General features: G+C 43.4%; 1 protein-coding gene across 6 annotated transcripts in view; it reads left to right on the plus strand.

Moving 5' to 3' along the window:
* RXRG (retinoid X receptor gamma) overlaps positions 1–24,252 on the plus strand; it is a 142,778-nt gene that overhangs the window by 91,076 nt on the left and 27,450 nt on the right. For 5 of the 6 annotated variants that reach the window (XM_063693265.1, XM_063693267.1, XM_063693259.1 and 2 more), the window contains one exon: positions 23,673–23,920. In XM_063693265.1, coding sequence (XP_063549335.1) covers positions 23,673–23,920 — 248 coding nt within the window. Of the gene's footprint in view, positions 1–7,244; positions 7,864–23,672; positions 23,921–24,252 lie in introns of those variants that run through there. The other variant, XM_004027822.5, reaches the window with a different exon arrangement.

The raw sequence follows: 24,252 nt of genomic DNA on the forward strand, positions 1-24,252 counted from the left end.
GCTGGGCTGTATTTTTAAATTTCCTCATCTCTCTCTCAGGGACTTGAACAGACTTTCCTGAGCTCTAATGCTGACATCTACTTCTTTGGCTGGGGTTCCTTGGATCTGGACCCAGTCTAGATTAGAGAGTCCCATATTTGCACTGCTGTCTCCTCTCTAGAGGGGACCAGATGTTTTCCCCTGGTCTCAGCCCTATTTTCTCAGTGTGGTCACAGTTGTTCTGTATTCTGAGAGCTCCCATGTGCACTGCAGCTGTGGTGGAGTTGTTTATGACAGGAAAGGTTTTGTGATCATCATTTGGCTGGGAACCAAGAGATGGAGGCATCTATGCAATGGTTCCTTCTACCTTGAAAATTTTGTAACCGGTGTTACCTAGTTTGGAGTTAAGGGTAATTATGTTACCCTTAACTCATAGCTTGTAGCTCCGTAAGAACAGAGATAGCGTCTGCCCTGTTCATTGTTGTAATCTCAGCATTCATGCAATAAGCATTTATTAGACACTTACTGTGTACAAAGCAAAATGCCACATTCTTTGACAATATAAAGATGAATAAAAGATTGTCCCTGAACTCAAAAGAAGATTCCAGTTTAACAATTAGTTTTGATACTAAGGGAAATTAAATTCATGCTGTAATGAAGAAGTAAGAATTTTGAGAGAACAGTGGAAGTATTAACTACTTGTAAGGGAAGACTTGATAGAGGGACTGGCCTTTAATGAGCAAGATTTTGATAGCAGAGGCAGTGTTGTGGGAGCATGCTATGCTGAGGACACAGTGCCAGGAAACCTCAAGTCAGTATATTCTACGTCTACACAGCAGATGGCCATAGCCACCATATCTCCCGCTAAGCAAGAGCTTCTTGGGCTCATAAGCCCCAGTTGTGTGTACTAGCAGATGGGTAAAGTGGATCTTATTAGTTCCCTGGAATTATCCAGGGAAACAGTTTCTCATTTTCTGCTGATGGGCTTTTCTTAGCTTGTTATGAGAATGTTCTCTTGCTGCAAGTCAATGGTTCACAAACTCATCTGCACATTAGAATCACTGGGGTTCTTTTGGTAGTTCCAAAACCCAGACCACAATCCCACATTAATTGAATAATCTCTGGAGGTGAACATGGGTATGAGTAATTTTTTAAGCTTCCTGGATGATTTCAACTTGCAGATAAATTTGGGAATCGTTTCCTTAAGGAAAACTCAGTCAGTTGGTTTCACCAGTGACTTGATCAATTAGCTATGATGCAAACTTATAGTTGGTTCCTAAGCCGTGTGTGACACATTTTAGATTTAATTTGTGTTTTTGGACAGGCCTTTTGGAAATGGCCCTGTTTTGGATCATAGACGAAACTGTTCTAATTTAAAGCTAATCATCAATCTTTCTGATTTAGGTGCCTCATTTCCATCGTCAGTGGGTCTTAGTCATCAAGACTGATGTACCGCACTAGCGCCAGCATTGAACCTGTCCACATAGGAGTCTGCTTCCAGGAAAAAGGAGCTCATGAAAATGAAAATTGGGCTGTTAAAAACTATTGGAACATAGGAATGGGAACACTCACTTCCTCATGCCCAGTGACCTGGAGTTGACATCAGGACATCTCAGCATAATCAACAAACTTTTATTCATTCATTCATCATGTATTTACTGGGTTTCTACTATGAGTTAGGTTCTGGCGTTAAAGGCTTTAGGAGCTACAAAAATGACTTGGATTCAGTTGCTAGTCGTCTAGTAAGAGGGTTTTTCAGGTCCAGTCATGATAATCATATAAGAAGGAACATATTGAGAGACACAAGAGTGGTGAGTTACTGGGGAGTGTCATAGAAAAATGGCGAGTCATTGATCTGACCAGCAAGTGAAGGTGAGGCAAAGCCAGGAAGGATGGTTTTCTGGCAGCACAGAGCCCAAAGTTGACATGGGCATGTCAAGCAAAAAATCATAGGTGAGACAATGAAACAGTGGAACTCACCGCAGGTGGGGCAGGGGATAAGAATGTTCAGAGCTCCCATGATAGATGGCGAGACCATGGTTAGACCTCCCATGTTAGATGGTTCAGATCTCCCATGTTAGATGGCCCGACCGTGTTAGATGGCTCATGTTAGATGGCCAGACCATCTAACATGGGAGATCTGAACATTCTTACCCCCCAGCTTCTCGGATGCACTGACTTCACTCCCTCTTCAGGGCTGTTAGACCTATTGTTCTCTCTTTCTGGTCCACCCTCTCCTCATCCTCCTGCTTTCTTCCCCAGATTGGATCCTACTCAGCCTTTAGATCTGAGTGTAACTGCCATTTTCTCAAAGAAGTCTGCTCTGACCTTCCAATTTAAATGAGATTTCCCTGCTATAGTCTTTCATCTCATCCAATTATTTTCCTTCATAGTTCTTATCATGGTTTATGCTGGTATATATGTGTCTACGAATATTTGTTTAATATCCATCTCCTCTATTGGGATGCATAAGGGACTATATCTATCTTTCCCCTTAGTATATTCCTGCTGGTTGTCAGATAATAAGCTCTCAGTAAGTGCTAGCTGAATGATAAGTGAATAAGTGATTAACAGCAAAGAGAAAAAAAAAACTATGTATAGAGAAACCCCATCCGCATTAACACAAACATAGATAGGAAACATATCACTAATGAGAGAAGGATTGTGATTTCACGAAAGACACATTTACTAGACGGCAGAGTTGGGGACCTGGCTTTTACACCCATTTCTTTCACTACCTAGTTGTGAGACCAGATCCAAAACCCAATTTGTTAGAGTAACTGGCTTTCATTCTCTGATTTCATAGTCTTAATCTCAAATTGCCCATTTATAAAACTGGGGTAACAAAGCCTGCCCTATTTAAGTCTAGTACTGGGGATAGCACATGGAAACTTAATGTACTATTATGTAGGTAAGGTATTACAAAAATATAAAAATATTAATACATAATATTAGTATGGAGATATTTGCATCTAAATTCTATAGCTAATGTTTATTGGCCATTGTCAAATGAATGAGTTTGGTTTTTCATTTGTATTTGCTGCAAAATACTATTTTATATCACCACAGGTCAAAAGAGAAAAAAAGAGCAGATGTAAAGCTATATCCTTTGATTACCAGGGTGAATATTAGATATTATTGGCCGAATTTGTGTCAAACAGTCAAACATACTAGTCAAAATCCATGCTCTTTTCATTTATTCAAAGGCACTAATGGCTTTAGTAAAAGTAGAACATATTATTTAAGAGGACTAGTTAATTAGCCTTGACAAGAAGTAGGCCAAGAATTCTTGTGAATGAATTAGCTAATTCCTACTGTAGACTTTGAGCATTTGGTCTTTCACTTGACATCCTAATGAGAATTCAGTAACAGCTGGAGACACAGTTGTGACTGAAGTCAGTGGAGCTGTTTGGAAAGGGCTTATGTTAGAAATACCAGCCACTTAGGATAACGTTGTTATACCAATAATGGTCTTAGGGAAGACACAATGGTGCCAAGAAAAAAAAAAGTGGGTTAAAAAGAAAAAACCACATTCATATTTCTTGATCTTTAGGCAGAGCTTATGGTTTGTTATGGGGTATTAAGCCATACGGAAGGTATCATAAGAAAAGCATACTGGGGCACCCTTTGGTGTATTGTTTTTGATGTATTTGACTATGTCAAGCATTTTTGATACAGAAATATTTGTTGAGCACCTACTGTGTGTTTTAGCACTTAGGTGAGAAAACAAAGAGACATAATACATTATCACTATATTTGAAGAGTTAACAATCACGTTATGAAGATAAGACATATTCAAAGGAAAGATAAATAACCATTCCTTGCCATTTCAATGGGGATGCCACAAGGCCATACATACTAAGTGTCACCTGAACACACTGGACAATAAGTTTTATCAGACCTAGGTTAGGGAGACATCTTTTTGGATAAGTGTTTTCATGGTGGGAAATGAGCTAGGACTTGAATGATAGGTAAGAATTTTAGTGATGAGAAAAAGTAAATGGGCATGAACAATGAACTATGTGTTAGTCCTTTTAGTGTTGTTATAAAGAAATACCTGAGGCTGGATAATTTATAGACAGAAAAGGTTTAATTGGCTGACAGTTCTGCAAGCTGTTAAAAAAAAGCATGGTGTCAGTGTCTGTTCAGCTCCTGGTGAAGCCCAGGAGGCTTTCAATCATGGTGGAAGGCAAAGGGAGAGCCGGTGTGTCACATGGTGAGAGAGGGGTCAAAAGAGTGGAGGGGGAGGTCCCAAACTCTTAAACAACCAGATCCCCTGAGAGCTAACTGAGCAAGAACTCACTCATCACCAAAAGGATGGCACTAAGACATTCATGAGGGATCCACCCCATGATCCAATACCTCCCACTAGGCTCCACCTCCAACATTAGGGATCACATTTCAACATGAGATTTGGAGAGGAAAAACATCCAAACTATATCAAACCAGAAGTTGGAATGAACATACCATACCCCTACAGTGGGCAAAACAGCCAGATCAGAAGGAACTCTCAGAGAAAGGGAGGAAAGAAAATCAGGAAAATATTAATTCTTTGCATTTGTTTTACAAAGCCATTGTATAGAACTTCGCAGCGTAAAAATGAGCACGTGCCCAACTCTCAACACATCTGATCCACAAAATCAAAACTAAATCCAGAAACCTTAGTGAGGCTAGCAGCATGGATGTTTTTCCCAGAGAGTGTGTATCCCAAGCCTTGTGATTACTGCCCCAAAGAACTTTCCTCTACATAGAGCTCACATGATCGGCCGAGACACCCCACAAATGGTGAGCCTTTTCCATGCCAGGTTAGGATTTGGTTTTTCTTCTGTGAGGAAAAGAAACAGACAATGTACTGAACTTAGCAAAAGGTGAAGAAAGAGTCTATCTGTTGGTGGCTTAACCAACAGATCATCTTGACCATGACCTTGGACAAGTCTGTAGACTGTGATTTTTAAAGAATGGTTTTTGAGTACTTGGAAAAACCCTTGAAACATGGGTTCACACACACACACACAAAAACAGTTTAAGTAACTCATTTCCTTCTCTGACATGCGTACAATAGAAAACTGTAGATTGTAAGACGCTTGCTTCAGATACCACTATGGAGAAAATGGACAATTATGGAATGGGTGATGGATTAGTCTGCGTTCAGTTTTAAAGCTGAAGGTGATATTGGAACCCATGTAGCTCTGCTCCATCATTTTACAAATGAGAACAAGGAGAGGAGCCATAAAGTGACTTGCTTAAGGTTACATCCTCTTCCTCTTTGACCTCCTCCTCCTCCCCGTCATTTGCCTCAAATTAGATTACATGTATCGAGCATTTAGTATTTATCTGGCATATTTCAAGTGCTTAACATGTATTGACTCATTTAATCCTCATGGTAACCCTATAAGGTAACTGAGGCTCAGGGAGATTTACTCATTTGCCAGTATCATGAGGCTGTAAGCAGCAGAACAGGGATTTGTACCCGGCAAGGTTGGCTTGTGAGTTGGTGAGTTGGTGCTTTTACTATACATATAGCCTTTCAAGGCCATATAACTAGTGAGTAGCAGAGCAAAGTGTCTAAGGCACTAATGAATGGACTTTTTAGTGATATAAGATGTTGTCTTTGCTATGTCTATGTCAACATTTTTATCAATGAGTCGAATAAGATATGAAAAAGCAGTTCATCAGATTTTCAGAAGTCATGAAATAAGGGTATGAATAAGAAATACTTTGGACAACAGAAGCAGGATCCTAAAAGATTTGGGATGATGAATGAAGCCAAAAAGTTTTAACTTCAGAGGAATATAGGAAGCATTTCATGTAGGTCCCAAAACCAATTGCCCGAGGATGGGATGAAGAATGTGCATAAGAGAACACAACTTAGGGGAGGTAGGGGTGTGGAGATTTTTATCAAGTTAGTTCTGCATGAATTAACATGCAGAGCTGCCCACCTAATGCAAGTGAGCAAATGGTCCTCCTGTATTCTATATTACTTAGGTCCACTGGACTCTCATCCCAGCAACAGTCAAGGCAGCTCTGGGCTCCCCAAAGCTCTTTACAGTGAAGGCCTAGATATTTCTTCCTCCTTTGTGACAAGCTTTTGCTTTGATTCCCCAGTTTGGCCTCCTCCTTTGTCATCATGACTTTGTTCCTGACTCTGGCCTTTTATTCTACGTTTTTGTTTTGGCTTCTCCTAGCATTAGAATCTTGATTTTTTACTCTGGGACCCTGATTTGACTTACCTCTCCCGCTCTCTATGTCTTATGCTGCATCAGGAGAAAATCTCTTATCTTTTTTCCAGCCCAACAGAGCTCAGCCCATGAAACGGACCTTCAATGGGTATGTTGACAGCACCCCGTCACCCTGCCAACACATATACCATGAGGAAAAGGTTTGGACCATATCCGGAGTATTGCATCCAAGTCTGGCCAACCCCCTTCCTCACTGTGAGGGTATCTATGTAAACTGAAGTACATTATTAGAAAAAGGATAGGTTGGGAATAGACATGAACCCTTGGTGATACATAGAATTACTGAAAGAGCCAGAGATGCCTAGGGAAAGGGGGATTATGGGCACAGCAGATCAATCTCAGGATTTTCAGAGGATCCCACTGTGAAAGACTTTTTTTGTCTATCAGGCTTCTCTTGTGTGGCCCCTGGGAGCAGTCTAACACCTGTGGGCAGAAGCTGTAGGGAAAAGGAGCAGATTTTATCTCTATAAGAAACTTCCTTGTGGTGAAAACTGTCTAGAAATGGAATGAGAAAGTGGTGAGCTCCCCATTATTGGAGGTGTTCAAGTATAGGCTGAGCGGTGACTTGTCACGAAAACTGTATGACAGACCCAAACATCAACGGGGTGCTTAGATTCTTTGATCTCGGGTCAGTTCCACGCAAGACAGGCTCTGTGTCAGTGAGGACCCAGTGGTGTTTTTGAACAGGCGGCAGGATAACAATGGTATATAAAATAAATGCAGAGAAAGACCTCCACATCAAGCCAACCCCTCCTCCCTACCTGTAAGTTTTCCACCTGAGTGAGCTCTGGCTCCAACTGCACTTGTCAAACTCCCATTGTTAGAGCACAGATAAATGCTTCCGGCCACCCAAGCAGGAGAGGCCCACCTCAACTTAAGGGCTGCTCTATTTTAGTTTTCCGTAGCTGGAGATTGAGTATCACGCTTTTCTAATCTTGTGCTTCTGAAAGGGCCCTGTTCTCTCTTGAACCCTACCCCCTCCTCCTTTCACAGATCAAATACCAAGTACATTGGACAGATAGAAGTTCGAATGAGAAAATGCATTTTAATAAAATCCCATTGATTTTTGTGGATGCAAGTCAAGGAACAGGCACCTAAAGAGTCTTTCATCCCCTGCCGTCTCCTGCCTCTCTCCTGACCTACACCGGGCGGTCATACATCGATTGGCTTCCTAGATAATAGATCGTGCCACCCGGTAGGGACCTCTGGGGACGCGCCGGGAGCTGGAAGAGTCGCACGCAGCAGCCCAACCCTGAGTTAATCAAACTAGCAACAGGATCTCAAGCAGCAGCGACGGCGGTGGCAAGAGTAGCGGTGACGGCGGCGGCGGCGGCGGCAGCATTATGCGTGATTACTGACAGGCACCAGCTGCTGCCGCCACAGCCGTCTCAAACGCACTATGTGGACTCTCCGATCTAGAGGCAGATTCCTGACTAATCCCAGAGGGCTGGCCCAGCCTGTGCTCCCCGGGCTGCTAGGAAGCGATGACCACTCTTGTTAGCCCAAGTTGAAGAAAGCCGGGCTGTGCCTGGGAGCCGAGAGAGGCGGTAATATTTAGAAGCTGCACAGGAGAGGAACATGAACTGACGAGTAAACATGTATGGAAATTATTCTCACTTCATGAAGTTTCCCGCAGGCTATGGAGGTAAGTATCTCCCTTGGGCTTCACTGCGTGGACCTGTATGAGAGACTGAGAAGAAATTGGGAAACACGAATGACTGGATTAGTATTGAATTAAAAGGAGAACATATATGTTTATATGCATATATAGTGTGTATATAGCGTTTCAGCGTGTGTGTGCACGCGTGCATGAGAGAGAGAGGAGAGGAGGAAAGAATGGTCTGTAGGTGAGGATACGTTTGCATATCAGAATGAGGATATGGGGATATTCTAAGGAGAGAGTAAACCAACATGCTTGAGAATGTGTCTGAGACAAAGATAGAATAAGAGCATTGTTATAACCCAGTGTGTTTGTGTGGGTGTGAAAAGTGGAAGAGTTAACGGGGAATTACTATGATGTTCCTATTAGCCAACTTGTAATGAGAAAAAAATGTGATTAAAAAGGTTTTGCCTAGCTTGAGGGTTCCTGGGATGCTTTGTAACAAGGGCATGATTGTTTTACTCAAAAGCAGATTTCCCTTTAATTGGATTTTTAAAAAGAAAACATAGTGCTTTAATTTGCTACTGTGTTTTCCTTCCCCTGTTTTCTTTCCTTTTGATTTGCTAATAGCCTCTTCTCTCCTCCCCTGCTGCTGCCCCCAATTCTACTGCAAGAGTTGCTGCAATCACTTCCACTCTGGGGGTAGAGATCTGGGGATGGGGGGTTGGGGCTCTTAGAGAATTGGCAAACTGAAGATTCAAGTCACCGTGCCAGGCAGGGCAGCCCAGTCACACTTCACAGAAGCTTCCGGAGACTAGGTCCTCAGGCTGCCTTAACGCCCAAGCACATCCGTCCCAAGGATCCCTTGATTTAGTGACAGAAACAGTACAGCCGCCCAGCTCTGAGTAAATGGAAGCAACAGCTGACCAACTGGCCTGTCGCTTGTCAGTTGGAGGCATGTAGCTTATGTTGTTGGGAGCCAAAGAAAGATTCTGGCAGGCAAGACAGCAGAAATTCTTGTAAGGTTTTGAAAATTGAAAAGTCCCTGCTCTCCAGACTTCCTCCGTGGATCAATTCATCTGAAGGCTTGGGAGTAAAGCTTGCCGAACTTGGCTGGGCAGAACCCCCTGGGAGGCATGGTGAAACACTGCAAGGTAGAAGTGATCTCTGTCACCAGGAGGTGTTAGACCTGGGAGTTTGCACATTCATTCAGGGTAGTTTTTATGAGGCAGGCATGGTGTTGGGCACTGGGAATACAAATATGAATGAGACACAGTCTCTGCCCTTTGGGACTGGGGCAGGCTTGTTACACAGGCACATTATAATACTGCATGATGTGTGTAATAGCAAACGTAGGTTGCACTTGGACTTGGGGTGAGGGCCATGGAAATGTTCCCGAGGTGATGTTCAAGTTCTTTGGGCCAGTCTGATGACAGAGTGAGAGCGGTGGCCGATGCTGTGACCTGGGCATTTGATCTCTAGTCTATGGTTGGGCTCCAGATGTGAAAAGCCTCCTCAATTCCCACCTCAGTCCCATTCAGAGCTGAGAATTGCTTTTTCCTTTACATCTTAGTTCATTTGTAAGAGGTGCATGCTCATTTTCAGCCAGATTCGTGGGCCCCCCAGGGTCTGTGGGACTGTGGCTTCATTAATGCCAAAGAGACCCTTGGAGACAGTTGGGGTGAATAAAAGGGTTGAAGGTAGAAAGATTTAGGGAGAGAACTAAAGTAAGAGCCAGAGAAAGAAGATCTAGTTAAAATTCCATGGGGGCTGGAATCTTGGAATGTTAGCATCCTAAGGCTCTCATCTTATAGATGTGTAAACTGAGGCTCAAAGGAAGGCAGGGACTAGTCCAAATTTATATGGGGCTGAGCTGCAGAACACTTCCAGAAAAGCCCCTTACTCAAATTTATAATATTGTTGCTTTAATATAGTGAAAAGAGCACCAGGAGGAAGAGGAGGCAGGAAGAGGTAGTGTGCTGAGTTTGGTTCCCAATTTTTCACCTACTAGCTGTGTGACCTTAGGCAAGCTAGTGAACCTCTCTGAGCCTTAGCACCTTTCTCTCTAAAATTGGATTTATAATCTCATCCTTAGAGTATTGTGGAAATTAAATGAGCTAGCATGTGAAAAACAGCTGCTATAGTGTTGTCCATATATTTGCTACCTAATACAATATTTTCTTCCCCTCTATTTTACTCAGAGGCTAACATGCAAAATAGTTAAAAATCAGACATTATTGTAAAATAATAAATAAGGAATCTGGGAAAATAAAATTAAATCCACAAAGACCCTCATATTTTGCTGGCATAGATTTTCATAATTGTGGGGGCTCTGATATTTAGCGTAATTAGATTTCAGATAGAAGTAAACACAATGGTTCAGCTATGGAAGGAAATAGTTCAGTATAGTATAGGGAACTTGAGGGGAAAGGGTCATGTAGGTTGTCTACATGTCTCCTGTAAAGCTACTTTTCTTTGTCATTCTTGAGGGAGGAGAACAATTATTTTGTTTAGTTCTGTTGAGGTTTTCCATTTTGTTGGCATGTGCCAGTTAAGAGGAGGCCTAAATGCTGAGCCAAAAGACTGCCCCCATCTGCAGGGAGGTCTGTTTGAGAACTTTCTGTGATGAGGGAGAGGGACAGAGGACTCACAAGCAGGCACAGGGGAAAGCAGGATTAGAGTGGACGTCACCTTTGGCCTCTAACCTCTCCTGCCACAGTGCAGCAAGTTGCACTGCACTTATTAAAATACTTGGTGTATAACCCCCTGCCCTGTTACATATTAGCACATGGAATTACAGAGGGCCCCATGATTTGTATAAGAATCTCCAGGGAAGCAAAGTCACCTTTTGGAAATAACACCTGAGATTTGTGTCTGGGACCATGCTTACCAGATGTCAGAGCATCATCTGATCAGTGAGCAACAGATTGCTCAAACTGGCCAAAGTGTGGTGGCTACCTGGTGGCTCCACAAAGGTGCCCAATCTCCCAGCTTTGGGCCTTACCATGTGATGATGAGAGAAACCTTCTCTTCTCCTTCTCTGCCAAGTCCAGGGTTTGCCAGCTGCTCAGTAATAGGTTTGTTTTTCTGGGATGAGACAGTTGCTGCCTCTTAGAAGATGGCAAAACAAAGCCTGTAATCCCCCCATCCAATTGTGCAGTAATCCTCAGGGTGAGAAGGAGATCAGGGAGAGAGAGGACTTCTCTCATTTCATTTAACAAACACACTGTAACACTAATGCTCGCTACTATTGTAAGCACTTTACCAGCCTCGGCTCATGTAATCCTCATAACAACCCTAGGAGTAGGTACTGTTACCATTGTTCTGGTACTCCTTTTAGAGACAAAGAAACAGAGGACTTGAGAGGTGAAATAACTTGCTTAAGGTCTTATAGCTAGAAAATGGCACAGCCAGGGATTTGAACCCAGGCAGACTAGCTCCCAGAGTTCACACTGCTGAGCTGCCTCTCACAGCTTCTGTGAGTGACACAGTTGCTCTGCAAAGCCAGGGGCAGCAGCACACCCCCAGGGAGCTCCTGGTGCTCCAATACGACCTCAGATATGCAGCCTCAGCACTGACTGGTTGTTGCAGACCCAATGGACTGGCCATTGAGGAATAAGCCACAGGATAGGTTAAGAGCAACAGTGATCTCTGCAGAATTAATTGGTGGCTTCCCTTGGGTACATACTTATTTGCAAGAGTCCTGTCCAACTGACCCTGACCATTCATGTAGAATAGTTGCTTTCACTTGAAAATAGCCATAGAGAAGGGGTTGAGTTGGACCTGCTTGTATGTGTGCGTGTGCACATGTGTGTATATGCTAGAACATATTTTTCCCCTCCACAGATATGTGGGTGGCTAATTGGAACCTATCATGGGCATAAGTGGTTAAGGTTTATGTGGAAAGGAGTAACTGTTTATGAGATTTAGGAAGGAACATATTTCGTATAAACTATTTTCTAAAACATTTACAATCTCACCAAGAGATAGAGAGCTGAATAGCAACTGGGGGAAGAAATTGTGCAAAGAGAATCTAAATGCCCCACCTCTTCCTTCCCCTCATTATGAAGCTTCTAGGTCTGCAGAGAACTTAGTCACCAGCATTGGATGGCGGGTGTGCCAGGGGCTCCCAGAGGAAGCTGGTGTTTTCTCCTCTTTTTAAAAGTGGAAGACACAGAGGCCCAGGGAATGAAGTTAATTTTCTAGAATGCATGGGCTTTGGTGGCTCTCATGAGATTGACTCAGCCCTGGCTCAGTGATCCTCAGAAAGAAGTGAAAATACAGGTTGAGTATCCCTAATCCAAGCATCTAAAATCTGAAATGCTTCAAAATCCAGAACTTTTTGAATGCCAAAATGATGCTCAAAGGAAATGCTCATTGGAGCATTTTGGATTTCAGATTTCTGGATTATAGATGCTCAACTGGTAAGTATAATGCAAATATTCCAAAATAAAAAAAAAATCCTAAATCCAAAACACTTCCGGTGCTAAGCATTTTGGATAAGAGATACTTAACCTGTGTCAACTCATTTCATAACTAAAACACCACTTTAAGGTCGGTAGTTTTATTACCCCCATTATACAGATGCAAAAACTGGGGGACAGAGAAATTAATAATTTGCCAAAGGGAACTTGGTTAATAAATGATAAAAGTGGCATTTGAATATGAGGAAAAGCAGAAGATCTGGATTTTAATCCCAGCTCTACCATGTACTATACTGTACTACTCTGTAAATTCTTACAGCAGTTACCCAGCACAGACCTTCCTGCCCCTTCCCAATTCAATACTTGGCCTCTCCCAGGATTTTGACCCCGGGCCTTTCTCACTAGAACACTCCACATCTTGACTCTATCTCTTCACAATTCAACCCCTAGTTTGGGTTCCCTTCCTCAGGGCTCCCAGCCCAGCCTAATCTTCTTCTCCCTCCTCTTTCCACATAACAGCCACTCAGACACCAGGGATTAGCTAATATGCATTTCTTATATTTGAATTATTATCAGCATATTCAAGGGGACTTTCCTATAAACATTTAGGCTGCACAATCACCCTGAGATGGAATGGGAAGGTATTTTATAACTGTTTTACTTGTGCAAAGCTTTACATTTTAACCAATGTAGAAAACAAGATGTTAGACATTAAATTTCCAGTGAATGGGGAGCAGAGAGAAGCTTTCTTCTGATGGGAAGGAAACCTTCTCTGCTACGGAAGCCCTTTCTGGCTTCCTCAGTGGGGAAAAATCAAGGAATGTGTTGGAGAGTGGAGAGCATGTAGAAGAGGCCCTCCTTCTGCCCCCGGAGGCTCAGCCCTCTCAGCCTCTCAGTGGGAATGTGAGAATGAAAGCATGCATTAGCTGATGGGTTGACGCTGCTGCATGCTTCACGCAACCCCAGTTCGGACCAGCTGGCTAGCCTTTCGAAGCCGCACAGGGCAGTTCCACCTGGATTCATGTAGCCCCCAGAGAAGGGCTGACGAGCTGCTCAGGGTGAGAGCTGGGGTTGCTTCCAGTGCTTGAAGGAAGGGGGAGGGAGAGAGTGGCATCCCTGCCTCTCTCCCTCTCCTCCACCCCTCTCCTCCCCTCGCTCCCACTCCTCCCATCTTCCTCCACCCCCGCCCCCCTCCCCTAAAATCTGTAATGATGGAGGTAGTGAAAAGCAGGGAAAGATTGATAATCAGCCTCATTATTACCAGCATTATATATAATTATAGCAAAACCTCACTCATTTGGATCAATTGAGAGAAAAATCAGTCTAAATTCGTGACAAGTTGGCAGATTACTTTTAAATTACAATTTTATTACTTCTAAGTAACACATGTGAACAGTTTGTGTTTCAAGTACCACAAGCTAATGGTTACTCAGTGGGGATTTTAGAAAACCTGCTTTAAAAGATTCTTTTGTAATTAACACCCCGTTAATATGCTAATGTGCTCCTTCTATGCTTTTTAAATTGCTTGAAAACATATGTATCTTAAATAGGCTTAACATTTCTACCATCTTATTTGCTTAACAAACCTTTTTTATTATTATTTTGTGAATGAACAAATACAAACTAGTTTATACCATGACCAGTTTAGTCACCACTCTGAATTAATTATGTTGTAAATTAATAAGACCATGTTGGTTGTTTTTGTTTAGAAATCAGACTTTTAGAACTTGAAGAACCACCTCATTTTATAGAAGAGAGGTTGAGAGACTTGCCCAAGGCCATATAGGCAAAAACAGCAGGTCTTCTGGCCCCTGGGTCCAAGTTTATTCCGTCTGCTAGATAATGCCTTACATTCCTAAAACTCTTTATGAATATGTGCTATTTATTTCCATACCAATCATTGGGTTATCCGTCAAAAAATATTTGGTGAGTGTCTGTTCTGTGCCAAGCCCTGTGCTTAATCCCCATATAATGGGGATAATAAAACTACGGACCTTAAAGTGGTGTTGTAGTTATGAAATGAGTTGATGCAAGTTAAGTATCCCTTATCCAAAATGCTTAACACCAGAAGTGTTTTGGATTTGGGATTTTTTTTTTATTTTGGAATATTTGCCTTATACTTACCAATTGAGCATCTATAATCCAGAAATCTGAAATCCAAAATGCTCCAATGAGCATTTCCTTTGAGCATCATATTGGCATTCAAAAAGTTCTGGATTTTGAAGCATTTCAGATTTTAGAGGCTTGGATTAGGGATACTCAATCTGTATTTTCACTTTTTTTCTGAGGATCACTGAGCCAGGGCTGAGTCAATCTCAGCACAACAGATAGAGGGGCCCATCCTGGAGGCCACCGTCTATTTCATTCAAACTTCAAACTGACAGTGTAGTCCGTAAGGCAGAAATTATTCCCATTAGACAGATTAGGAAACTGAGGTTTAGAGTGATAAAGTGGCCCTTTTGAGGGCTTGCTGCACATTATTATAGATCTAGAATTTGAGTCTAGTCTAGCAGAATTTCTGTGAACATTTCTGCATATAATTAATGACATTTTGCTTGCACACCACCTTTCCCAGCCAGCACCAAATTATAGACCTTGCTGGTACAGATGGATATTATGCCATCTCTAACAAATGAGAGGCTCCAGGGGATCCTGCTAACGAGGAGCGGCTGGCTGTCCCTTTAAGCCAATTCCGTATACTGGTACATCATGTACCAGTTAGTCCATGGAGGCAGATGTCAATGAGTGTTTGAAGCAGATGCCAATGAGGGTGCCCCCAGTTCTCCTCTCATTCCTAAAGTCCTTGAACATCAATTATGTGCACACCCAGCTCTTGAATCCATGACCTCTGTCCATTACTGTCTCTGGATTTCTTGTTCAGATAGGCTCTCTCTATCTGAACAGGGCAATCTCTATAGATTGTCTTCTAAGGACGGCAGTCTCTTAAAATACGGCGAACTATATTCCTAGTCCCATGTTACCATTGGGTAATATTCAGAACAGTATCTGTTCTCAGGTTCTAAATCCCCGAATTCTTTGAATCCATTCACTTAAACTCAGCCCTAAGAAAAATGTGCAGAAATAATTAATCTCCAAATATTTTGAAGACGTCAGAGCTTGTAACTAGTTTGTACATTCTGCCAGGGCAGGGAATGGGCTTCATGCTCTTGGTGTCTTACACAGCCCATATACAAGCAGATGCTTAGCCAGGCATGCTGGCTGACTGACTGACTGGCATTCTTCTTGGTCTAGGGTGTTCTTCCCCTGCTCTCCAACTTCTGCTCTCCACATCGCTAGGGCTGTGAAAACAGATACTGTGAGCCCTGAACCCTCCAGGAGGCTGCTTCCCCATGACACTAGTGACCAGTAAAATGAAAAGGAGGAGCAAAGGAGATTTTGAGTCACAGAAATGAAACCCAGGCAACCAGCCTAGAAGAAACACTCCAAAATATTCATTAAGTGCTTTGTTTCCCGTTCCTCTGACATCTTGTAAATGCTTTTTGAATTAAAGATGATAACAGGCTTTTCCACTTTTCAAGTTTGGTTGTTAATTCTGAAATCCCACCAGGAGTTTGGGATTGATCTTTAACCTTGAAACTCTTGCTGTCCCCCACTTCTGTCCCCATCTGGTTACAGTAGCTGATAAAAGAGGCCAAGGAACTCCAGGTTGTTCCATTTGCATTTGAGGAAATGGAGGGGGTCAGGACTTCTCAAGATCACTGCCTGGGGTGAGGGTCTCCTGAAAATGATAGGAGTTGGAAGTCCCAGGTCATGGCTCCCTTTCTGTCTGACCTCATGAGTGCCTGCCCTGGCATGATTTGTTAAAACGTAGTTTTCTGAAAATGGTGCTCCCTCCGAGGCAGAATCCATGTCTTATTTACTTTGTCAGCATCTCATAGTGTGCAGTCTGACACTTTAAGAACAGGCGAATCTCCTCTAAGAAAAAGGTACATACCAAATTCTAGCTAAATTTAGCGCCATAGTCTCCAGATTTTCTATAAAGGGAGCTAACTTTTATTATGTGTTTACAATTTTCCAGGCTTGATTTTATTTAACCCTCACACTGTGGAAGGTTAACCGTTACCCCATGTGGTTGGTGGCATTGAGCTATTTTACCAAAGTGTGGGAGGAGGACTCACTGTGGTTCAGCCCCCTCTACTCCCCTTCCTGCCATCCTAGGTGGCTCCAAGGGGACTCAGGGAAACTCAGTTTGAAGACCACAAACAGCCACAGGTCATGGGCAAGCCATACCTCCTTTCCCCAGTGTCCTTGCTTGTAACCGAGGGGTTGAACTCGATGATCTGCAGGCCCTTCTGTGTAGCTTTGACAGTCAATCCAGCTCTGTGACGGGGAAGCTGGAGGAAGAGCAGTGTGGAGCTAAGGTGTTGGGGATCACTGCTAACTGAAGAGCAATCAGAAATGGTAATGATAATAAAACTTCTCCAGAATGATCCCCTAGAGGTCTGCAAGCTTATTGGAATGCAGCCACATCTGTGTGCATTAGCTTACCCATTGACTGTGGCTGCTTTCACACTACAAAGGATATTGTGAGTAGTTGTCACAGAGATGGTACAGCCAGCAATACTGAAATGCTTACTGGCTGACCCTGGAAAGAAAAAGTGTGCCATACTCTACTCCAGAATGCAAAATTGGGTTTCACATATTAAAATAAATTGAGGTCCACCTGGAAAAGTATTTTAATCCTTGTTTTATTAGCACCTTTGGGGGCCCAGTCCCCTGCCTCCCACTCCTAGTCATTTTGTTCATTTGGTGCAATTATGTGTGTTCAAAAGGAAAAGAATGCATTATGATCCATAAGTAAGTTGTGAAGAGCATAGGGTAAGAATTGAGTATCTTAGTTGTTCTTACATATAATCCACCCATTTGGGGCTTATCTGGGCTTACCTTCCACTATCTCCCCTCCATCCTGGCAAGTGGCAAGCGCAGTGCAGGAGTTCAGCACAGCGGCCCCGGCACAAGACTGCTTGGATTTGGATCCTGGCCCTGCTCTTTACCAGCTAGCGGGTCTTGGGCAGTTTGCTCAGTCTCCCTGTGGCTCCACTTTCCTGTCAGTAAAATGGGGATGAGGATACTAATAGTACCTTATTTCCAAGCGCCCTTGAGACTATTAAACAAGATGATGCATGCCATGCCCTTGGAAGGGTGTGTGGCACATAGAAGTTGCCTAATAAATGTTAGCCACTCCAAGCTGAGTATCCCTTATTGGAAATGCTTGTGAATCAAGATATTTCAGATTTTGAATCTTCTTTTGATTTTGTGATGTTTACATTATGTACTTACTTGTTTTGCATTCCTAATCCAAAAATCCCAAATACTCCAATGAACATTTCTTTTGAGAGTCATGTCAGTGCTCAGAAAGTTTTGGATTTTGGAGCATTTTGGATTTGGGATTTCTAGATTAGAGATGCTCAACATGTATAAAGTGTTTAGAACCATGTCTGGCTTGTGGCAATTGCTCAGTAAATATTAGTTATTATTATTGTTACACAACAGAGGAGGTGACAGTCAGTTGTTGGTTAAAGTGCCTGTACCTGGCAATCTCCTGCCGACCTTGCTCAGCAGCATGTCTGTGTTAAGAGTGAAGCAGGGAAAGGATATATGAGTAAGTTTGCTGCAGACAAAGAAAAACAAGCCAGATGTCTGAGAATCCTATCATTGTTGGGCCTTCACACCATATCCCTCCACTGGAGGAACAGAGACAGGCTTTGGTGTGCGACAGTTCCACTGTGGGAGAGATCAGAGTGGGATAGGGCCCCATGGTGCTCCCGTGACTTCATATGGAGACTCCTGACTCTGAAAAATGCCAAGTCTTTGGCTCTGTCCCTTTCCCCATGGGTGGGCATTAGCCGTTATCAATGATTCATTACAAGTTTCCATTCCAACCTGAAGAGGGTTGCTAATGGGAGAGCAAACTCTCTACCCTTCCTGGCACAGCAGCAAAGGGGTGGAAACACCAGGCCATTTGCTCCCTTGTCTGGCCAGTCAGAAAAACTGCATGCTTGACATTTTGCTTTTATTGGCTGAGGATGAGGTTGCTAAGCAACTTCCTTACCTTGGTAAGAATTCTGTAGTTCTAAGTACCCTGGCTTTTGTGTCCCCTTTCTCAGTAAGTCTCTCTCTCTCTCTGACACACACACACACACACACACACACACACATGCAATTCATTGTCTAGAGATTGTGGTTCTGGTAAACATCAGGGACATTGCTTTCTTATGCAAATAATTTCTGTTGATAAACTTTATACCTAGTTGTATATATTAATTAACAAAAAATTAATGGACCTCATAGTCTCAGGAGCTCTCAGCAGTCCTCTGAGTTAGGCCTATTTGTCTCAATTTATGAATGAGGAAACTGCAGTTTACAGAGGTCATGTTCCGTGCTCAAATTTACATAGCTGGAAAGTGGCAGAACCTCAACCTAGAACTCTGACTTCCGAGCTGTTGTCTCCTCCTCAGTCCTGCATCCCTGAAGCCATAGTGCCATCAATGCACACAGGGACTTTTGGAGTCATTGTAGAGTTATGCACTGTACAGATTCCCTTCTCAGTTTTGGCTCCTGGTGACACTCTTAGCACCTTTAATTGGAATGCCAAATGGTTTGAAGGCCTAACATGGTCCAGTTGATGGTGGGAGGTACCCCTCAGCATCTGGTCCAGACTCAGACCATTCCAGACCACCAACACCTGCACTTCTTTCTTTTCAATGCCAACAAGCCATGTCCTACCCAATGCTCACGAAACATTAGTGCTGGAAGGGATCTTTCAGGTCACTGAGTGCCAGCTCCTTACTGGGGGAAATGAGACCCAGGAGTATGCAATGCTATTCTTGCGTATGTTACCAGGAGAGAAGAAAACCTTTTGAGGAACTCCACTAGCGCTTTTTCATTAGATAAGTTATTTTGCAAATAAAATCATTGCCTGAGCAAAGAGAATGAACTCTGCAGAATACAGACTTGGTGCATTTTCCAGGCATCTGGCACAGGTGCCTGGAAGATCAAGAGGGCACAGGGGAAAGCAGGGAGCAAGGTTGATGAGATGGCGGGGCCAGGGGTCATGCCACAGAGTGAATTGGGCTGAGAGACTGGATCAGGCCATTTGTGCTGCTGGTATCTTGTGCTACAAAATACCTCAGACTAGGTAATTTATAAATAATAGGAATTTATTGCTCACAGTTCTGGAGACTTGGAAGTTCAGGATCAAGGCACGAGCGGGTTCGTGTCTGGTGAGGTCTACTCTCTGCTTCCAAAGATGGTGCCTCACATGATGGAAGGGATGGAAAAATGGACAAATTGTGCATCCTCTGATGCAGAAGGGATGAAAGGGCCAAGTAGTTCACTGAAGTCCTCTCTTATAAGTGCATTAATCCCATTTATGAGGGTGGTGCCCTCATGGCCTACTCACTTCCAAAAGGCCCCACCTGTTACTACTCTCTTATGGTTTAAATTCCAACACAAATTTTGGAGGGACACACGCATTCAAATCATTGCAAGGACCAAAAGGGAGCATTAGGGAAAACCTTAACTTCAGATTTGGACTAGACTTATCCTAGGCTGAGGGCTAGACAAAATCTCTCCTGGATAAATTTGCAAGAAACACCAGTCATCCTTCAAACAGGAGCCTGCCTACTTTCAGCTGGTGCTGAAGGGAAACCTGTCAGTTTTCTGCCTAGTTCATAGCTTAATCAGAAGGCTCTCAGTGGGAAAGGAAAAGAAATAAGATATAATCAGGTATCTGGAAAACCTGTGGTGCCTTTTGGTATTGGCTGCAGTTTCCACGGGGCTGTGGAAAAACAAACAAAAAAAGGGAGTGAGAGAGGCTGACAAAAACATCACAGACAGGTATGCATTAGTGTCTATTTGGGAGAATAGATTAATTTTCCACTGAGAAACACTTTTGTCATAAAAGTTATTGTTTTCTAACTTGTCTAAAAGCAAAGCTATTTATTTCTAAGAACTACTGGGACATTGTGAGAGGCAAAGAACTAAAATGCATTTGTCTAAGATGTATTTGTCTTTTAAAATTCTATTTTATTTTTTAAAATGTAGTTATAAAATAGCCCACCTCTTCTGGATCATTGACTCAACAGAAATAAATCATATTTTAAAGGCCATTGAGAAGCAAACTTTAACTCATTATTTCATTGTATCTCAACAATGTACCATTCTCACCACTGCTCTAAGTAGTCAAGTTAACTTACTTCTTATTAATAATGATAACAACAACAAAAATGTACTTTAATTTTCAAATCACTTTCACATCATTATCTCATTTTATTTTTGAAACAACTCATGAGTTCTTCAAAGTCCGTATTTGTATATTTTTATGCAGGTTGATGTTTCTTAAACATCATTCCTTTGCATACTATTTTCATGATATTTTATATATCCTCTGTACTTAGACTTTTTCTTAAATCAATTTACTGTTTTAAGAAAGCTTAAATAGCTATCTTTAGGAAGATAATTTTATAACAAAAAATGAGAGCTCAGTCCCTCCCTATAAACAAAAGGAAACAGAAAACTTAAATATAAAACTATTTTTTTTTAAGTTTGCTGACATACCACTTAAAATGCCCTTTGTCACTGGTGGCAGAGGGACCACACCCTGGAATTCTTGGGTTGATGAGTGTGAAGCAAACTCTTGCTCTTGCCTGTGCCCTCAGTCTAGGCCTGATGTCAGGCTTTGGTTCTTGACCCTGGGGATAAAGAAATAGAAGGCGCAGTCTCTCTGAGATCTGTTTAAAGCAGAATAAAAAGGAAAGTTGCAGGATGGTCTGGTCTGTTTTTGGCAAGCCTAAGCAAGAAGGAAAAGTCAATTTCCTTCAGATAGCTTGGTCATCGGGGAAGGACAGCTGTCTTCTCAGTGGAGTTCATGGCTCCTCACCCATTGAATCAGGGCTGGTGCCTAACTCACCTGTCACACTTTATCTTAGTAACAGACTCAAGGTATACATTGGCGTCGTTAAATGTCACAGCCCCCAGGGCCTCAGAAGAGTCTAAAACTGCTCTTTCCAATGAATGGCCACCTGAAGAGTCTTGGTTTTCTTGGCTTTCAGTTCTTGAGCGCTGCCCTCTTTTCTCTCCTTCAGATGAACTTTCAGCTTGAGATCACTTCATAATTGAGTCATCTTGTACTCTTGGTGCAGATGGCTCTCCAATCATCTTTGTTGTCCTTGACAACAAACACAGAGGAGAGCGTGGGTTTCAGATTGGCAATTTGAATCAAGGCTTTGCCACTAACTACCTGGGCAGTGCCAGGTAATCTGATAGAGATGGAGAAACAAAACTGGACATGGTTTTTTCCTTTTTGTTTAGTGGGAAAGACAGGGAATAAACAAATATGGTGATACAGTATAACAAATGCTAAGATACAAGTAGGAACAGAGAGTTTTAGGAAATAAAAAAGGGCAGGAAACCAGACCAGGAACACCAGGAAAAGCTTCGTGGAGGAGGTGGCACTTGAGTTAGACCTTGAAGGTTGAATAAAAGCTTCTAGACAATGGAGGCAGAGGTAAGTCATCCTGGAACTGGAAATGGTATGGGGTTAGATGAAGCCTAAGTTTTCTCATCTGCAAAAGGCTGAAATGATTTTCATAGGCTTATTGTCAGGATAAAGAGTTATGGAAACTGCCTGATGCTACTGAGGACACATTAATAAATGTTTGAGTTATTAATTTTAACCACTTTGCCATGCCCCTGCGGGCCCACAGCATGTGTTTTCTCCTTGATTGTGGTACTTAGGACATGGGGTATTGGGACTTATCTGTTTATGAGGCAATTGTCCCTGATAGACCAAAGCTCCATACGTAGAATGACAAGAGGGTCACAACTTCCTTGGAGTGACTTCCTTCCACAAGTAGCCCTCAACTAAGCTAGCAGAAGCTCCAAGAGAAACTGCAGGTTGACATTTTTTCCAGTGGGATATTTACGTTTAAGAATAGTTTCCCAGTTATATTTCTGACACTTCCTGCTCTCCACCAGAACTTGAAAGAAGCCAGTTTCTCCTAGCATCCTACTCCTGACATTACACTTAGCACCCACTGATGTTGCCCAAAGGCTTAGGACAGTGCCTTGCATGTAGTAGGCACTCAAGAAGTATTTGTTGGATGAATAATGAGCCACATAAAGTCAGGCATATGACTTCCTCCACTTCTTATCCCATCTGCTTGGCAAGGTGTCTGACCCACAGTAGGCATCTGAGAATGGGGTAGCTTCTCCAGCAGACTGTGCTTACTGAGCACTTAATCCTCTCCCTTTCTATCCATGTGGACAGCTCGGGTGCCACGGATGTGCTGCGTGCAGCTACTGTGCACATGGCTTCTTCGCATCTGTTCTTGCATGCTAGCTGCACAGGGATCTAGTGATGGGATCCACGGTGGGGTGCCCTGTGGTGTTTTCTGGTCTCTGCTTTGCTGCTATAGATCCTAAAGCTTATAGCTCCTCTCTTCTGGAGAGAATGTTCCATGCGGGGCTCCCAAGATGACAGGAGGGCACTCTCCTGTTTCATCTCAAGTTTGCTACTGACCACAGGGGAATGTGGGTTCAATTTATTGGAAGAAAGTGATACTGATGACCTCCTCACCAAGACCCTGTTCCACAGACACTTTTGGCTGCAGCATTCTATTCTTGGAGGCAGAAATGGTCTCGGCAGTCTGGTCTGCACTTGCCTTCCTGTGCTTCCTGGGCCTCTGTGGCCATAAAGCCATGCCTAGCCACTCCAAGTCTTCTCCCCTGAGTGCTAATTAACCCTGTACTATAGAGAGGGACAGGACAAGAACATCATGTACATAAAGCTTCAATAGATATAGGAAACTAGGGGTATGACAACAGCCACTGCCTTCCCCATCATTATTATGGAATGTGACTCTTGATGTCAGCGACTGTGTGCTCTTCTGCTCTGAATCCCCAGCACCTGGCACCCTAATAAATGTTTGTTGCATATAAATGAATGAATCTCAGCCCTGCCCTGATTATCAGAGCAATATGAGTTCTAGTCAGGGAATTCTGGAGCAGCCTGGGAACCTACTCACTCTCCCCATCGAGGTTTGGTACAGACTCACCTTCCCTGGCTGGCTGGCCCAGGCCACAGTCACTCAGGCTGGGGTCTTCTGGACTGTGCCCCTTGTTGCACTGGCTGTGGATCCAGCATAGTCCAGAGTGGATTCCAAGCTGGGCCCCAGAGAACATCCATGCTTATTTCTGTCCTAGAGCAGGCCCTCCCCCCTCTGTGTCCCTCGCTTGTCTTTATACCACCAGGGTAGTGTAGGTGAGAGCACCTAGGGCTTACAGGTGTGTAGGTGTGGCTAAAAGAGGGGTAGGATACAGGAAAGAAAGGTGGGGCTGGGCCTTTGTCCCCCAGGGCCCCTTTCCATGTTCCCCAACCTCCCACCATCTATATTCTTCTTCTTACAGGCTCCCCTGGCCACACTGGCTCTACATCCATGAGCCCATCAGCAGCCTTGTCCACAGTGAAGCCAATGGACAGCCACCCCAGCTACACGGATACCCCAGTGAGTGCCCCACGGACTCTGAGTGCAGTGGGGACCCCCCTCAATGCCCTGGGCTCTCCATATCGAGTCATCACCTCTGCCATGGGCCCACCCTCAGGAGCACTGGCAGCGCCTCCAGGAATCAACTTGGTTGCCCCACCCAGCTCTCAGGTAAGTGTTCTTCCTCTCCAAGGCCTTTCCAGCCATCTTACATGGTTTCACCCAGGCTGCTCCTGGAGCAGAACCAGCACTCAGCAGGTCCATAATGCGTGCTTGCCAAAGGGTTTGAATGGTCTCTGCAGACGTCCCTCAGGCAGGGCCTTCATTGCATGTGTCCTCAGGCTGAGCAGTCCTGAAGAACTGACAACTCCTCATGGTCCAGGAGACCGTGACCAAAAGGGGGCCTTCCTTGTAGTTTTAGCAGTTCAGCCCTGGCTGTGATTTCAACATCTCTCAGCAGAATGGACCCCTTTTATTCTTCTCAATTCAATCATGAGCATTTA

The sequence above is a fragment of the Gorilla gorilla genome, chromosome 1 (genome assembly GCF_029281585.2).
Source record: "Gorilla gorilla gorilla isolate KB3781 chromosome 1, NHGRI_mGorGor1-v2.1_pri, whole genome shotgun sequence".
NCBI classification, from domain to species: Eukaryota; Metazoa; Chordata; class Mammalia; order Primates; family Hominidae; genus Gorilla; species Gorilla gorilla.